Source organism: Nelumbo nucifera, chromosome 3 (genome assembly GCF_055504915.1).
Source record: "Nelumbo nucifera cultivar China Antique chromosome 3, China Antique-T2T, whole genome shotgun sequence".
Lineage (NCBI taxonomy): Eukaryota > Viridiplantae > Streptophyta > Magnoliopsida > Proteales > Nelumbonaceae > Nelumbo > Nelumbo nucifera.
Genome location: NC_142651.1, coordinates 25,167,356 through 25,185,734, shown reverse-complemented (window position 1 = coordinate 25,185,734; position 18,379 = coordinate 25,167,356). Strand labels below are relative to the sequence as shown.

General features: G+C 36.7%; 1 protein-coding gene across 1 annotated transcript; it reads right to left on the bottom strand.

Annotated features, from left to right (window-relative positions):
• Positions 1-6,735: 6,735 nt before the first annotated feature.
• LOC104592611 (fructose-bisphosphate aldolase 3, chloroplastic-like) lies at positions 6,736-15,290 on the bottom strand. Its single transcript, XM_010252076.3, has 6 exons — positions 14,995-15,290; positions 9,532-9,801; positions 9,282-9,391; positions 8,868-8,958; positions 7,854-8,123; positions 6,736-7,333 (listed from the first exon to the last, which is right to left on the bottom strand). Exons 1-6 carry the CDS (start codon positions 15,154-15,156, stop codon positions 7,055-7,057), a joined length of 1,182 nt encoding a protein of 393 aa, XP_010250378.1. The 5' UTR covers positions 15,157-15,290; the 3' UTR covers positions 6,736-7,054.
• Positions 15,291-18,379: the final 3,089 nt, after the last annotated feature.

Genomic DNA, 18,379 nt, shown 5'->3' with positions numbered 1-18,379 from the left:
TCATGTCATTATTGTTAATTCAGCATCAGGCTATCTTTATGTTAACTAAGAATTAGCTTCATAGATTTTAGCTTAACTTATTTGTGAAAGAGTTTAACTGTTTTGTTGATGTGACTTGTGAATTATCTTGCCCTCTGTTAACTTTCAATGCAACATTTTACATATGACTGTTAGGTAGTAGCAACTGGATAGAAAGTTACAGTAAATATGACTGTTTGACTGAAGAGAGGCTAGATTAAGAAACGATACAAGGTATCCCTAGTTGGGTTGTTTTTCCATTTTATGTATTCCCTTCCCTTTTGGGATTTTGAACCCTTGTTTAGGCTTCACTTTGCAAAGTGTACCTTTTTTATGGGATTGATGCCTTTGTATACTTTTGTTTTATTTTGTCCTTTGTAATAAGTTAATCTTTAATAATGATGAAGTGTTGCATCTTACTATCTTAGTGTCACTTGTTATTATAGTCAAGTTGGTTAAGAAAATTAGTTTTGGTTACTGGTTTTATTGCAGTTTTTCTATTAGAAGGCTTTTATTGAATGTTAGCCTTTAAAAGGGTAACCACTCGCTGGTAGGTACAAATGTTGCATATTATATAACATTTTACAACTTTGTGAATTTGTTAATTTTGGACTCATGAATGGTGATCTAATGCAGTTATGGTTTGCTAGCTTTTGGCATATTATGTCTTCAAACAAAGACATCCTTTCTCCTTGTAATTTATTGATGGTTTTGATTGGAAACCAAGGTAGATGGAGAAACTATGGGAGTAAAAAGAGGGCTGGCTTCAATATTGGGAACTTTCTTTCCACTTTGAACTTCATTTTTGAAGTTTGCATTTAGTCATGTGTAAACCACAATTTTTCTTAAAGGTGTTCTGTATCCTTTCCAGATGGTGGTCATGGTAGTATTGTAGTTATGATCTTCTCAGGCAATTTAGTGGGGACTGGGGGCTAGTTTGGACTTTGGATGTATTATGTTCTTCTCACTCAACTTATTTACTAGGTAATATTTTGGAAGAAAAGGGGGGCAGTATTTTTCTATGGCTTGTAGTAAACCAGCGGCTTTACATTAGAGATTTCTAATGTTCCTTCTTGTTTTCATGAACGGTTGGATCAGTATTATGTGGTCAATTGGGTTCTAGTTGGTCAGTTTGCTATATCGTGATCCTTAGAGGACAAACATGCCCCAATGTTTTCATTATGTAGCTTTATATTTGGATACTTGGTTCAATTTGTGGTTGCCACCTGTGCCTGAAGAGTTTTGATTACTGTAACAAATGGTACTATTAGTCTGGCTGTTTTTGTTATTGTTATCCTTTTTTATCTTATTAAATGGGTGATTTTCTTCTTGTACTCAAGGCTTTTAATTTTGGGGGTGCATACCTGGGCTCCACTGGGAGTGGGGTGTAAGAAAAAATAACCAACTTGACCCTGAGCCTAAGTGCTATATTTGGCTATTTACTAAAATTGCCCTTTGAGGGAGAAGGATAGATTGTTAGTATGGATGGCTTAAAAGATATAATTGGAGGATATGTATGGCTAGGTTCCATGTGCATACTTGGTGGAATTTGATATATCTTAAACACACACTTTGCTTCGGCTTGCTGGACATTTGTATGGTCTGCAGAAGCATATTTGTTTTATAATTTAGGTGCTTTATTTGTCTTCGGTTTAATTTGTAGCTTTGTCTGGTTAGTAGTACCACTTATCACAGTGAGTTTTACAAGTCGCTTACCCAGAATGGAGCCCAGGTTGCAGAAGCATGTTTGTTTTATAATTTAGGTGCTTTATTTGCCTTTGGTTTAATTACTTTGTAGCTTTGTCTGGTTAGTAGTACCACTTATCACAGTGAGTTTTACAAGTCACTTTGCCTAGCATGGAGCCCAGGTTGCAGAAAGTGCAAATCACAATGTAACAATTATAAGAGAATTGCAATGAGAATATGGATCTCCACTTTCCATTATCTGTTTTTGTTAGAAGTCTTCCCAACTCATAGGGCTGTCAATGGTGCAGGTCAATCCAACAAACCCAACCTATTTGACCCTATTACATAGGGTCTGGATCTGTACAGTTTTATCAATGTGGGGAGGTGACAAATATTTGTTTTGGCCTCTCTAATTGTCTAGTTGCCATGACTAAGTTGGTCCCGACATTGATGAGTCAATGAAAAAAGGGTATGTTCTGAATTTAAGATATTGATGTGATATCATAAATAAATCAGTGCAGAGTAGAACTATGCAATAAAGGAATCATATTGAATGTTTATTTTTCACTCTATTGTCTATTTTGTAAACATTAAAAAGGTAGGCTGAACAGCTAGGTTAGGGAATTCCACAACCATTGTTTTCCAAAAAAAAGAGTGCAACCTTGACTTTTCAATTTGCCTTTGTTTGTGGCAACTCTGTAGTCTGTACGGCACACTACTGATTAGAAAAGACTTAAAGAATTCCTGCACTGTTCTTTTACATTTTATGCATTTTTTTCTTTCATATACCACATCAGCCATTCATCATCTGTCACAGTATTTAATGTAACAACATGAACATAATTTGAGATACAGAAAACTAATTAAGCTTTGAAGCAATTTTGTGGTTGACTTGCCAACCTAGCTAATAATGGTGACTGCATCATGAGTATCAACTGACTAGTTAGTCATGTAGTCAAGGTGCATCCTCCCAAGAAACTGAGAAAGATTACAACCGAGTCCAAAACGAACGATCCCTGTTAACGCCTTGTTTAGCTAAAACCTCTGCCAATCCATTGGCTGATCTTCTTTCCCACTCTACTTTAATGTTCATATTACTAGCCAACCATTTAAACCTTTTCAGATCATCTCTATAAGCCCAAATGATTGAATCTGGGTTCTTCAACCAGCCCTCAACTGACTAGTTGGTTGACTAGCCAATCTTTTGATAACACTGTGTCTATATTTTAGTTCTGATTTATTAATAGGGTTGGTTTGGAGTTTGTATTTTGAGTTCCCATTAATAGGGCTGAATTGGGTTTACTTGTTCCAACTTGATTAAGACAAACCAAAAATAGAAATACATATACAAGTAATAGTATATTTACTTGTAAATTTTATATATATTTCTCATTGTTTACTGTAATAATTTCACATAAAATGTCTAAAGTAGTCATTTTATAGGAGATAAATGTTTTTTGAAGAGAGAACAAGAAAATTAGCAGATTCATTGTGAAATTACTAGGGTAAAGGCCTGTTAGAATTTTTTTTTGGTAATCAAGGCCTGTTAGAATTGAGTCCTATCAGCTTAGGCCTAATAAACTCCATCAATAATAGGGTCAGTTCTGGCTTTTCCTTACAAGCCTGACCCATTTATATCTTTACTTGTTAGTATGACCTATAAATTCTAAAATGTTAAACTGACATGCCAAAGACTGCATCTAAGATTAAATTCCCCTAGCATTACTTATATTATCCCTTTTTTTATCTCAGTTATTGCTAGGATTAGACCAGTCCTAACCATGGAGAACATCTAATGGAGCTCAGATATTCAACTGAGGTTAAAAGTGCCCAATGCCAGATGATCCTGAAAAACCTGGAGAAATACTTAGAATTAAGGTTAAAAGTGCCCAGAAATTCCTCTCGAGGATCATTAGAGTACATGCTTTCATCTGGTTATTTAACATTATGTTCCGCAAAGCATGTAATATTGGTACTATGAAATGTGTTTTCATTTTAAAAAGCATCGTTTTGATGGCATCAACATGTATCGTTCATATATTACTTTCTGAAACCAAACCAACTAGATTTTACTTTTCAAAACAAAAGCATAGCTCAAGAACTTTTTTCTTTTTTTTCTGATATGGTATTTTCAAAAAACAAATGAAAACAAAAACGTTCATGTTGTATTACCGCCCCACCCTCTCCTAGTTGTTTCTTAGTGTTGAGAAAAGCTCGGTTGATGCCTTGTTGGATGTTCCCTTCTCTTCTCTCCTTCATCTTTCCTGTCGTTCAGGGGATGTCGACTGACTCACTGACCTAGCAGTCTTTCTAATATTTAAGAATTACGTTCTTGTGTAGAAATTGTGTTTAAATATCTCTGTCACATTGTCTAATGTTTGGCCATTATGAGGCGTAAAAAAAAATGTTTGGCCACTGTGTAAATAAGCAGCTGTGGCTTCTCATTGTTAGCCTGATTTTCTAAAGGTTTAACAAAGGAATAAGAGAAGCATGATGAGACCTAAAACATGTCTTGTTTAAAATTTTGGGTGGCTAAAATATATCGGGCGAATAGATATCCTTTTTTAACTCTTTTTTATTTTTTTCAAAACTGTTTCAGGGGGGTGGTCGGTTTAGGGCTCCTCCACCCCCTAAACCGGTCAGACCCCTGATACACTCACTATAGGGGCGTATCGGAGGGGTTCCAGAACGATACATATCAGCTGATACGGGCCGATATGTGTCAATACTTTGAACCTTGGTTGACAAAACATATTTGTTGAGAAGGGCTGCTGTGGATAACTGGATATACAAGCATGAATTTTATGTCAACAATACCCAGCGGTAAGTTTTATGGAGACAGAATGGAAAGCAGGGCAATCTGTGTGAACATTTATCAACATAACGGCAGTTTCTTATTGCAAGTCTAACAGATAAAAGTTAAAGGACCAAAGTGTCTTTAACTGTTTATTAAATTTTCAAAAAATAACATTTTCTTGCTTTTCTTCTTCTTATCCTTCTTCCGCTCTTCTTCTTCTTCCTTCCCCTGTTCTCCTACTGCAAAACCACTCAGTTGAAGCACTCTTTATTTGCATTGTTTGCCCCATGTAAAAATTCCTAAAACTTTATTCCATTATCTAATATCTTAGGTATGCCATTTCCCTTTCACTTGCAAATAGGGGGGGGTGTGAACAGGAGGAGAGAGAGAGCAAAAATTGGAAATGAAAGTTAAATGGACATGTGAAATGGCTGTAAACATTTTCTTCACAGATGGTCTATTTGTGTTATGTGGGGCAATGGGGCAATCTAAAAGGTATATATAAGTAGATTTTGAAATAAGTATATATAAGTAGTTTCCTCACACCTTAGGATATATACGTAATTATATGCTGTGCTCTCACAGCCATGCATTGGGAACATCTTGATACTGCTATCTAGCTTGCAAGTGCTGTGAGGTTGGTGTGAGGAGTGTTCTGTGACGATCAAATTTGGATTTCCTTTCATGTCTAATAGACTAATTAGGAATTTGTTGGACAGCTGTCAAGATTTTCTAATAAGTGGTTAGATCTTAGATAGGTCATCTGATATGGATGGATCAATCTCCTAAGACCATGGTGGCAGAGCTACCTTGAGACCTCCAAACTTGAACAGATCCTTGATGAAAATAAAAATGTGGAATGTGTTTTAAAATTAGGGTAAAAGGCTTAAACTTATCTTGAATTTCTTAAAAAGACTTTTATTTTTAAACTCATGTGGGTGGTGAACAACAGGGTCTCTCTCTCTCTCTCTGTGTTAACCGAACCAGTCCACTAGTCATTTTTTCTCTTCTCTTCTTCCACCATTCTACATTCCTTCTTCTACTTCTTCTTCCTCCTCCGATTCTATGACTTAAAATGTGTCTTTTCATTGATGGAGGGTATATTTAAGTCCAATTGGGTCAGCTAACAAAGCATTTAAGCCTTTCTAAAAGACTCGGGGTACATTTAAGTCAATTTATGAAAATTTAGGGTACGTTTAAGTCTTTTTTACCCTTGAATTTATTTCCATCGCTGACATACCAGTATTGCATATTTGCATTAGTGCATTGCAAGGAAATGCTAGAATCGTGGTAGCAATAGTAATGAAATCGATGGGGATTGAAGCTTGCCTTTGAACCGCATATAAAGTCTAGAGAGTAATTGGCCAATTAAAGGCTGAAACAATGTAACTGGTCTCTTAAGACCCTTCCTGTCCATCTCCAAAACAAGTATTTAAATGGAAGGCCATGTTTTGTTCGTTGTTGTAAATCTTATTTCTTTTAGTTCTTTTCCATTTTGGGCAAGAATGAGCAAAAAAGAAATCACATGAGAGCGTTTGGCATAAAAATTATTGCCATGAGTCATAAACCGCTGACCTAAGTCTCGAAAATCGCCAACATAGATTTTTACCAATGGATGGCCGATAGTCTGTTGTGAAAACATATTTTAACAAATACCACAAGCCATCCGCCAATAAAAATCTATACCAAGTATTTTTGATACCTTGGTTGGCAGTTTATGACACCAACATAGAGTTTCTTTGAAAAATGGAAATAAACAATACGTGGCACGATTTTATAATGTTTTACTATATTTTATGACTTTATTAATATATTATCTTTATTGAATATACTATTATCAATTTTGATAAAATTATTAGATATTTTGTACTTCTACATGTTATTAATTTTATTTTTAAGTTTCAATCTCTTTTCTTCATTTACACAACTGCTTACTAAATTCAACAAACTAATTTCTTTTTTATTAGTTTTAAATAGGTACCAATTGCTTCCACAAAAAAAAGAATGAAAATGAAATTTATAACTAAATGGGTTCAAAATTTATTCTCATGAATCTCATCCTTGCCATAAAAAGAATTTATGTTTTGAAAAAGAAAAAAACATTTTATCATTATGCTCATTTCTACCCATTTTTTTATCCTTTATAGAATTTTAATATTGGAAAGAATGTGGAATCATAAGAGTTGAACCAAACATGGCATAACAAGCTAGCAAAATAACATTAAGTTGTTGGCTTGGACAATAAAAAACCCTGTCTAAAATAGATTACGTTGAAATGTTGAATATCGGGTTCAAAGTATACATTCTTTGGGACAGCTGGACAAGTTACTCGATCACCCCTTTGGAACAGCCTCCATTCACATCCTTACACAACTAATGAGAAGTCCTCCGTTAAATCTGAAAGAAGGGTTCTTATGATTCTCACTGGTGATTATTCGACTAATTCAACATGGCGGGCAAATAAATAAAAGGAAAAGAAAAGAAAGAAACAGCCTTGTGAATCCTCTAAGCATTCATAGCCACTAAGACATGACTTGTAATATCAACCCTGAATCAGTAAGTGTAGCCTTTGACAAACATTCCTTTCTTGGCCTCGTCACTCTCGTCTTCGCCAGTGTATTTTCCAAGTTGAGCAACAGAATTTGCTCTGGCACGCACCAAGAGGGCCTTCTGCGCAGCTTCTACGTTCTCTGGACGTCCTTTCCATGTCTTCAGCACACTGTTCTGCAGTGCACGTGCGTATGAGAATGAAACGTGCCATGGGTTCGGGCTTTGGTTCATTGCGTTCAGATTCAATGTTGCTTCGACTTCAGATTGTCCTCCTGACAAGAACTGCACATTAAAGAAAACCAATGTTCACTGTTTGTCACTTCCTTCGAACTCAGAAATTACTAGTTTTCTTCTGATTTTTTTAAGCAAATAGGATGGCATATAAACGAATAGGAGCGTAACGTTGAAGATCGATCACTGCCTTATATTGCAAAAGATGACTTACAGGGTGGTCATACACAGAAAACAAAAAAACTTGGGTTGTCAATGGATTGGATCATAGCGGAGTCCTACTTGATTCCAAGTAAGGGCAATATGGGTGGGTCTCAACTCTCAAAGGGTATTTTTGCAGTTCCCATCCTTACCTAAAAAGGATAGAACCATTCTGAGAATTGACTAATTCTAATTGGCTGTTAGAATTACCAAGAGAAAATAGAAGAAAAACAGTTGGAATTGATTTTTCCGACCAGATCTCCCTGGTGGAAACTTATTCGTGGGTCTTCAAGTCTGAACAAGTCCTGAATACATGCATTGGGAAATGGGAAGTCCACAGGGGGTAATGCAACATAAATGCACTACATACCATGATACCAGGAACTGCAGGAGGTACTCTTCTCTTGAGCATTTTGAGTGTATATTCAGCAATGGTCTCTGGAGAAGCCTTTTCCTTATGCTCGGCACCAGGGGTTACCATGCTGGGCTTCAGCAGGATTCCTTCAAACACTACGTTGTTTTGTGTTAGGTAGTAGAAGACCTCTGACCATACATACTCTGCCACCTCCAGTGTCCTCTCAATTGAGTGGTCACCATCAAGGAGAATCTCAGGTTCCACTATTGGAACAAGACCATTGTCCTGCATGAAAAATTACAGTAACAACAGAAATTAGAATGACAAGAGAAGGTTTAGGATCGATTGTCATAGATATAAAGGAATCAACAATTTGCACAATAATGTCTTATGCTTACAGGTGATTCTAAATTTACACAATGTCCAAAACCTACTTCATTCTGCATGACTGAATAAACCTTTAGGCTCTGTTTGGTTCCTCAAAAAATAATTGAGAAAGGGAAACTTGTGGGGAATTCATTAAGCATTTTATAACGTTGCTCAAGGACTTCTCACTTATTCTCTAAAGAATCAAAAACAATCTTAGGATCGATTATTTGAAAAACCACTCGTACACTCATACACAGTCAGTAAAAGAAGAACAACTATTGTTTTGATCATTAAACAAGACTAGCCAAAGCACATAACTCCAGCACTATGCAATACCCTGGAATATACACAGCATTGTGTTTAAACTACAAGGCTTTGACGGGACTTGTAAAGCACTTAGAAATATTGTATTAAGATGTACATGGGGAAATTCTAATTGCTGTTCCCTCTAGACTTTGGGGTTGATTTTTGCAGACGGTCATTTATTGCAACCCTCATTTAGCAAGTTTTATCTACTAACAACCCCAAAAAAGAGCTTTGACCAAAAAGTAGATCGCTTATCTTAACTGTACAAAAGAAGCAATGTATGTCATTGAGTTTATCGTGGATTTATCATTTAACTTATTATATGGATATAGACATTTTAAAGCTAATGCATACCTGAGAAATAGCAGCATAGCGTGCAAGTCCCCATGCTGCTTCTTTCACAGCTAAAGAAGAAGGGCCACAAGGAATGCTAACCACTGTCCGCCTGGCAATTTGGATAGACATGCATGAGTTGGGGAAAATTTTTAGCACAAACTTCTTATGTAGTAGATAATAAAGATGAAGCAAAAAATATATAAAAAAGAAATGAATGTGGAACTTTGACCATACTAGATTCTAGTCATACCCAGATATGGCAAGGACAGATGAATATGGTATTGGAGACCAAATTTACACTACAAGTTGAAATATTTGACTCGATATGGCACCCTTGTACAGGTACCCGAGTATCATAGCTGAATTTACAAAGAGGTTGCAGGCAAACATTATTTAGCGTATGAACAAACACAATAGGTCACTGAGACTCACCATTTTGCAAAACGAGCACCTTGCTTGTAGTATTCAGCAGATCTTGAAGCCAATCCATCTAATCCTTGGCACCAAGATTCGTTGTTTGATCCTGGTAGTGGAACCAAACCCTTGGAACAAAAGCAGAATAACATACAAACTCATCAGTACAAATTAGCATATGAAGGCACTTCCACCGCCCAAATAAAAATAAAAAGATAAAAGAAAAAGAACAACATCTAAGGGCTAATAGCATATTACTGCAAAATACCTTATCAACTTTAATGCCAGGCACAATTTTTTCCTCACGCAAACAATCCACAAACTTCTTTCCATCTGTTGTTGATTGGTAGAGTGTTTCCTCAAAAAGAATAGCACCAGAGATATATTCACCCAGGCCAGGAGTGGTTAGCAAAAGCTGTCTATAAGCCTGTCGATTGGATTCTGTGTTGTCCAAGCCTATTGATGCTAGCCTTTTCCCACAAGTTGCATTTGATTCATCAATGGCAAGGATACCACATCCAGGAGATGCAATAGATTTCTAGAACACAAGCAAGGTGAGGCAATTAGCACAAGAAAATGTACGAAGATTGAGAGACAAACAGAGAAAAAGAAAAGTGATTTAGAATAGAGGATTTCTATTTTTGTTTTTTTCTTGGAAGATTACAAATGACTTTTTTTAACTCACCATAAGCAATAATTTAGTTTCCCTAACTTGGAACATTTTTTTTTATGAATGATTGAAAATTTATTCATTATAATCAGAATGATATTACAATACAGCCTGCCCATAGGAGAGGCACGAGCTGGTACCTCTCCACAACAACAACAAAGTACTACCTCAGACTAGTAAAAGAAAGTTTACAGAGCTGCCCAGAAAAAATGTTCCCTTGATACCCTTGTTTAGCTAACCCATCCGCTCGCTATGGTATTAGCTGTTCTACCCACCCACTGATAATTTACAATCATGTTCCTTAAAAACCAATTAGCTTTCCTCATAATATCCCTGTAGCACCAAATAACTGAATCTGGATTTTTTAACCAGCCCACAACGACTTTGGAGTCTCCTTCAATAAGCAAATCCTTAACTCCTAACTGGTCTGCAATCTGAATACCTTGTACTACCGCTAGAAGCTCAGCTCTAATAGAGTCTCCTATACCCACAGAGCCTGAGAATAAAGCTAACATATTACTATCTTTATCTCTCAGCACCCCACCTATCCCTGATGGATCCGGATTTCCTTGGCTGCTACCATCAAAATTCAGCTTTGTCCAATCTTCTGAAGGAGGCATCCACACAGCTGGTACCCTGTTCTTCCTATTACTGCTACTAACCACAGCAATCCAGTTCCTCCAAATGACATCAAAGGAATATATTTTAAAGGAATCCAATGGATTGCCCTGGTCAAAATGCAATCCTTTACTTCTCTTTTCTTTTAATTTAATGAAGATGGTGTTATTGATCAAAAAAAAAAATGCAATCCTTTACATTCTGAATATTTCTCTCATTCTCTTGGAAAATCCTCGCATTTCTTTCTTCCCAAATTGTCCACAAAGCAGCAGCTCTAATGCATCTCCACATTGTTTTACCAATTTTTGTGGGCTAAACAAAGAAGGAAGGGTCAAAGATCTGATCTACGGTTGTGATCAAATTCTATCTGCAACCAAACAAAGTAAAGATCCAACCCCAAATAGCAACAAAAAAAGAACAAGTTAAAAGTAAGTGAGAGCAATCCTCACCATTAGCCCTGCAAAGTACACACTGATTAGGAGACAAACACATAGAAGGCCTTATCTTCTGCAATATGTCTGAAGTGTTGATATTCCCATAGAACACCTCCCAGCAGAAAATAATAATTTTAGGAGGTACAGGTTTAGACCAAATCTCCTTAGCTGAAAAACCCACTTGTCCCGAGGGAGAACAAAGGGACTTAAAGAAGGAAGCATACGTGAAGTAACCTTTTGGATTAGGAGACCAAAGTCTTACATCAGATCTTAAAGGGTCCAGAAAAACACTTTCAAGTAGTGATAAAAGGTCTGAAACACAAGAGAGTTCATGATCCCTCAAGCCCCTACGAAACCCAAAATCCCAATTCAGAGATGATGGAGAAACAGATGTTGGAAGAAAGTGAGAGATTGTTTTACCCTTGTAGCAAGAAAGGGAATAGAGAGAAGGGAAACTGTCCTTAAGGGCAGTTTTTTTGTTCTTTGATAAGCAAAAAGACTTTTATTAATAAAAGAGAAGTATTGAATTACAATAGATATAGGTAGCAATAATGCCTTAACCCAATCTATAACCCAGTCTACAAACACATACAAAACAATTATAGTTCAACCCAGTACAAGGTAAGTCTATTTGCCCCTGTTTTGCTAGGGTATCCGCCAACCCATTTGTAGTCCTTCTAACCCAAGCAAACTAAGAGTTGAATCTCCCTGCAATTGTGTCAATTTCTCTATAGATAAATTTGAGCTTCCAAGGTGCTGATATGATGTGTTTAGCCAAGAGATGACCAGCAGTGAGTCTCCTTCTATTTCTGATTCAATTGTTCCAATCTGCTCAGCCATCTTTAAGCCTTGAAGTAGAGCCAAAGATTCAGCCTGTATTGAGTCACCAATACCTATTGGTCCTGAGAAGAGTGCCACAACTTCACCTAGATGATTTCTTATCGCACCCCCTATGCCTGCCCTTCTCGGGTTACCAAGGGAACCCCCATCAAAGTTTAGTTTTAATTTGTTCATTGTAGGTGGCTTCCATTCCGCTCTCACATCTTCTTTGGGTACGCCTGTTTGTGCTACTTCAGTTCAGTTTCTTAGAATGTCATTCATGGAGAAGTTCTTGAATAGTTCCATGGTCATCACCCAATGTGCAGTTCTGATTTTTATTGTTTCAATGACTTCCTCCTTTGTTTTACTTTTTTCCGAGAAGAGTCTTTGTTTTCTTTCCTCCCATATAGTCCATACCACAGCAGCTCTTGCTGCCTTCCATAGGCACTTTCCTCTTTTCTTCTGCTACCTCATGAAGGAGGGGCTGAATAGACTTACCACATCCTATGAGGGAGCCCATCTGCATCCAAAGAGAGAACAAACAAAATCTCAAATACAAGAAACAAAAGAGCAGGATAACAGTAAATGGGGTAGGGTTTCACCACAATCCTTACAAAGGACACACACATGAGGGGATAGGCATTTGTTTAGCCTTCTTTTCTATAGCACATCACAAGTGTTTACCTTCCCTAGGAACACTTCCCAACAGAAAGCTTGTACTTTAGGAGGGATCGGTTTACACCAGATTTCTCTCAGAGGGAGGTTCACCCCCAAAGGATCAGAGTGAGTGAGCAAACCGAAGAAAGAGGCACAAGAGAATAACCCATCAGGAGTTGGAGACCAAACCCTACTATCATCTGTAGTTTGGTCTAAGTAGACCTTCTTGAGAGTTGATAACAAAAGCAATAGGGACTCGCATTCATTTTCCCTTAGCCCCATTTTGAAGCCAAAGTCCCAAGATATACCCAAAGTCTAAAAGCATGCCAACCCTAGCAACAGGTTTGTTTTTAAGGTTTGATAAAGAGTAGAGGTCCGGGAATTTAACCATAAAAGGTAAATCCCCAACCCAAAGGTCTTCATAGAATTGCACCAGATGTCTTCCCAGAACAAAACAAAAGTACCAGAATTGACATCATACCTAATACAGTTGAGGAACAAAGGGAGAATACTCTAAATTGCTTTCCAAGGTGTTGCCAATGTGGCTCGACGCTATACACTAGCATCCCATCCATTTCCCGAACTGCCATGTATACTATCTATCACCTCATGCCATAGTCTCTCCTGTTCTAAGGGCCATCTCCACAACCATTTTCCTATGAGTGCTTTATTCTTCAAAACTAAGTTCCCCAGTCCCAACCCACCCTCCTCTTTCCTCCTACACACTATTCCCCTAACTTGGAACATATTCTCTCAAATCTTGCTTGTTAGTAATGGAGATTTTCAGAGATTTCTTGATTTTACAAAAGACTCTTTTGTTAGCTGGATGGTAGTGGAAAGGGTAAGCAGAGAGTGTAAGAGATGGCATAAAGGAAGAGACTAAGAGGAAGAACAAAAAAACAGAGAGAAAAAGAAAAGACAAAGCTTAACAACAGAACAATGATTGAGCGGTTTCAGAAGTCCAACATTTGCAGCTCAGGCCGATTGGATTCTTGAAGCTGAAATTTCTATAAAAATAGAGAAAGCTTTGCTATATTTGGCAGATACCGGAGGAAGTAGGTTTTCTTGGGAGGATGGAAAACACAGTGAAGAAAATTAGTTTTGTTCATTTCCTAGAGTAGAAGCGCCCTGGTTGCCAATCTGTACAGTTCCGGTATAGACTAGATCTGATGGTCTGATGGGCGGGTTGTAGCAATGAAGAAGCTCCATGGACAGCATGCCGCGGCCATGGTGGCCAGCCAAAACACTCAAAAAAGTCGTTCTGCTCTGTTTCCGACAAGAGTGAAGAACCACCGCCAAGCCGCCTCAACGATTTCAAAGGGTATTTTTTGAATTTTTGAAAAAAAATCAGTCACGTGATGTCACATGTGATTGAGCATGATGGAAAGTTTAATGGTAGGGGAGGTTTTAGACAATTGTCAGAAACAGTAAGGGTACTTTAGGACAATATTGAAACAGTAAGGGTAGAGTTAGTCAATTTCCTAAACTTTAGGGGTAGTTTAAGAAATTTTCCCTTTGTATTATTTTGCATGTATTTATACTGTACATATTTCTATTTGTACTCTCTCCAAACTGAGCGTAAAGAACAGTGGTTATTTGGATATTATCATTAGTTTCCTACTCCAGCATTTTCTTTTTCTAGATATTATTTGATAGTTTTGGGTACGGAAGATTCAACACAATCAAATGCCAAATTGGAAAGTTAAAACAAAAGGTTCCCATGGCAAAAGGAATAAGAATGCTTTAGTAATGATTCATATACAAACAAAGAACCATTGAGGCTCAGTTTGGAAAGAGTACAAATACAAATATGTACATTGCAAATACATATAAAATAATACAAAATACAAGGTTTTGCACTCTACATATTTTTATTTGTACTCCTTCCAAACTGAGCCTCAAAAAAAGCCTACGCATATTGGAATGCGGAAAACAAATAAAAAATCTAAACAAATTCAAACCGAAAAGAATAAATAAATAAATAAAAGTGGCAATACTAATGTCTGAACTTGTGGTAAATCCCTAAATTTTCAATCTTTCAGCTCTCAAATAGAGCTTTAGAAAACATAGAATGGCAACATAAAAACGGGAAAATAAACAACACGGAGGACTCGGAACAAAAGCCTCTGTTAGATATTGAAATCAATATAACTATAATCAAGTCCGATAAATATCAAATCTTTTGGAATATAATACGTAACAGGAAACAAAAAGCAAAAACCAAACTATAACGATCTGGATCAATTGATCAAAACAACTCCATCTCTACTTTTGTTAAGAGAAACCAAACAGAACCACAAAAAGGAAAGGCTCAATCGAATATTACAAAAGCAGCCTCCATAAATTAAAAAGCATTCAAATTTCCATCAACCACCAGATAAACAAGCATCAAATCACGATCCAACCATACAAATTAACGATGTTTCATCTCAAACTAACAGTCTGAATGACTATGAAACTAAACCAATAAAGCTTAATTGTCGAAAAGAAGACAATATCTTAAAAAACTAGGTTGCGGAAAATTATTACTAACAGCGGTTTGAACGAGTTCGTCGGTGTAAGCACCGGCTCGGATCGGGAGAGCAACTCGGCGGGGAGCCGAGAGAAGGGATGGTCCAGGGCGGTGGTTGAAGGGCTGTTGTCCGATCCACTGCGAAGACGAGGTCTTCAGCTTCACCAAACCTGCAGACGCCATGGCTGTTAACACCAACAAATTGGAAACCCAGATCGAGATTTATTCTTCTTTCCTTATTTTCTCTTTCAGAAAGACGAGGTCTACTACTGCTCCAAGGCTGTTCGCTTGTTTCGACCCTGCCCTTCCGTTTTATATATACAGAGCCAGATGTCTCCCTCCAATTTTTCGTATAGTCCGTTGTGAGCTCGGAATAGGCGAATAGGACATCCTAGAATGTTGAAATTACAAAATAGTCCCACCTCGAATATTCAAAGTGAGCAAAATGCGCCAGGATCTGCTGCTCGTCTCGCTGTGTGTAAATGGTTATAATAACCTATCGTGACTGAACACGTCGTCATTTCGTACATATAAATGTAAAGCACTGACGGCAAGGAAAGAAGGACATGGGTTGGTAGGATTAATCCAACCCTTCCAAACGGAGTTTACATCTGCATACCCCACAAATGCCCCACATGCACATCTGGAGACCGGACCTGATCTGTTCCTCACATAGCGCACTTCACAGTCACATCCCACCATGTATTAGAACATATCCCGTAATTATGTGTTATTATTTATGGGATATGTCCTCGATACATCGGAATTCGGGAGATATGTCAGTAAGGTCGGTGTGAAGTACACTGTGTAAGAAACAAATTTCAATTTGCACATCTTAGGTTATCAGCATGCATTATGCATTGGAACATCTTATGTACTTGTGGGACGTTTATTTGCAATAGTCGATTGGGATATTACTGTATGACGTTTATTACGCACATTCTGCGGGGTGCAGATATGAATTCGTTAAAATCCCCTTGTCAGCTTATCTTAATAACAGACTCTAATTCACTATCAACAGAAATTAAGTGGTTATGTGATGTTTTCTAGATCTAGGTATCAAGCTTCAACTACCAGTCAATGAAATTAAACTCAATCTGTGAAGAGGATGAAGTTTGGGCCTTTCATTTGGAGACTCCGGATTTTTTGTCCATGAGAACATCTCTCCTTGTATAATATTATGTAAGAGGATGAGATGTTCTCTATGTGTAGCTATGATGTAATGTAGGTAGACATGAGCAGAGTTTATGTAGGTAAGAGATTCAGACTCTCATTTGGATATAAAGCAATTCTTCTTTTTTGGTCAAATATTGAGACTCTCAGGTTCACCCTTTAACTTGTACCCCTTATCAGAAGCCAAGTTTACTAATAGATATAATATGAATTTTAAGCATATATAAACATCATATACATAAGCACTTCAAAATCAATATATATATATTTTTATTCAATCAAATTATAAATAGATTGAATCCTAACTACCAAAGATCAAATTCAAATTTGTTTTGATGCAATAGAGAGATTAAAACACACGAGAAAAAACACTCCTAAATACAGGGTGTCAACGGTGTTTGAAAATCCGATTTTAATTCGAGATTCAACATAATCAAATTGAATTTGGATAATTTGAATATCTTACTCATATTGATAATTAATTGTATTTGAATTTGAATATAGTTTAATTGGATTTGATTCGATAAATATCCAAATTTGACTAATTATTTAATTTCTATATATAATATATAAAATATTTAAATGTTCTATATATTTATATATAATAATTAAATTATATAAATAATTTATATATTTATATACTTTATATAAATAAAATATTTATTTATATATTTATTATTTACCTAAAATAAGTAATTAATCAAATTTTCTAATAGGATTCAAATTCAGATATTATCTGATTCTTTTAGATTCAATCCATTTACACCCCTACTTCCAAGGCATCTATCAGGGTGATATAGTCCAGCTCCCTTGGACTAAAGGTGGCTGAGTTGATATTTCCTGGATGTCCATCGTTCGCTACTCATCATTCCGTCGCTTTATCGTCTTCCCTATATATGCACTTGAAGATAAATTAATGAATGTTGATCTCCTGGATGTATCATTAATTTATCTCCCACTACTTGATCTTCATGCATCCGTCTTTGATGATTCGACACTTGCATGCATCTTTATACGAGCCCTTCAGCATCTCTATTGTTGTCTTGGAGTCTCCTAATTAATATTACATTTGTCAATCCTAATTCCCGAGCCATTTGATGGGCTTTTAAAATAGCCCTCATCTCTGCAACCATTATTGAGTTTTTGCCTATTGGACCTGCCTCTACTTTTATGATCTCCTCTTTGAAATTCCTTGCTATGCATCCATAAGCACAGTCTCAGCTTTCCTAGAAGCACTAAGATTTATCTTGGGGTAATTTTTTTTTTTTTAATAAATTTGGAGGGGTCCATTTTACCTATATGGTTTTTTCTTTTTGTTTAAGTTCTCTATTCTCTCAGGCTTTCTTGTAGTCTCTCAAACTTGCAAGGGCATTTTTTACTATCTCAAGAGGTTTATAAAGTTTATTTTTAAAAATTTTCATTTCTGTTTTTCCAGAGATAACCATAAGATGTAAGTAGCTTTTTTTCCCAGAAGAGGTGGTATGCTTTGTCTGATTGTTTTTCCAACAGATTGGTACACCACTCGATCAGTGATTGGTTGCATCCAATCTTTGGTGTTGGCATTTGGTTGTCCACAAGGGACCAGACCTAGGTTGCTAATAAATGACAGTAGAGGAAAAGAGTTCGCATCCTGTAAACCCATAGGTTCATGGGAAGCGTGAACCCTCCAACCAGAAACTACCATGTCGGCAACTCAAAAAATGAGTAATTAATGGGAATTCAAGCTCGGATTCAGTGGACCCTTCTATCCACAAGATGCGTGCACCCTCCAATAATTTTTAAACACGTCGGCTTGTACCTTTAATAGAAAAACTAAGTGGATTCTTGTCTTAACGACGAGTTGCATGGTTGAACTGGGTATTCAAAGCTTTAAAACAAAGAAAATCTACTCCCTTTTGACCGGGTACTCAAACGAACAAATTCATCTTCCCCTCTATCATCCGAAATCCTCTTTGCTCTCTCTCATCTAAACCCTAGTCTTTAACCAGACCACTAGTAGTGGTAACCGGTGGCACCAATGTCTAACGATAGTATTGTTCCTTCTAATTTTGTCTTTTTAAGGATAAAATGGTTATTATCTCACTTATTTGGAAAATAAAATAGCATATTATCTAGTAGAAGCACTTACCTTGGGTAAATGTATGAAAGAAAAAGGAATGGGCCTTTGTATTATTCGCTTGAGATAGAGGGATACTATTATTTACAGCCCTATTATCTATCATAACCAAAAGTC

What these genes read in the sequence shown, in the direction of transcription:
- LOC104592611 (XM_010252076.3), bottom strand. Translation starts at nt 15,156, where the DNA reads ATGGCGTCTGCAGGTTTGGTGAAGCTGAAGACCTCGTCTTCGCAGTGG. An exon ending in CTGGCATTAAAGTTGATAAG is followed by an intron (nt 9,392 to 9,531) that starts GTATTTTGCAGT and finishes TTTTGTTCCAAG; the next exon opens with GGTTTGGTTCCACTACCAGG. An exon ending in GCTATGCTGCTATTTCTCAG is followed by an intron (nt 8,124 to 8,867) that starts GTATGCATTAGC and finishes TTTTTCATGCAG; the next exon opens with GACAATGGTCTTGTTCCAAT.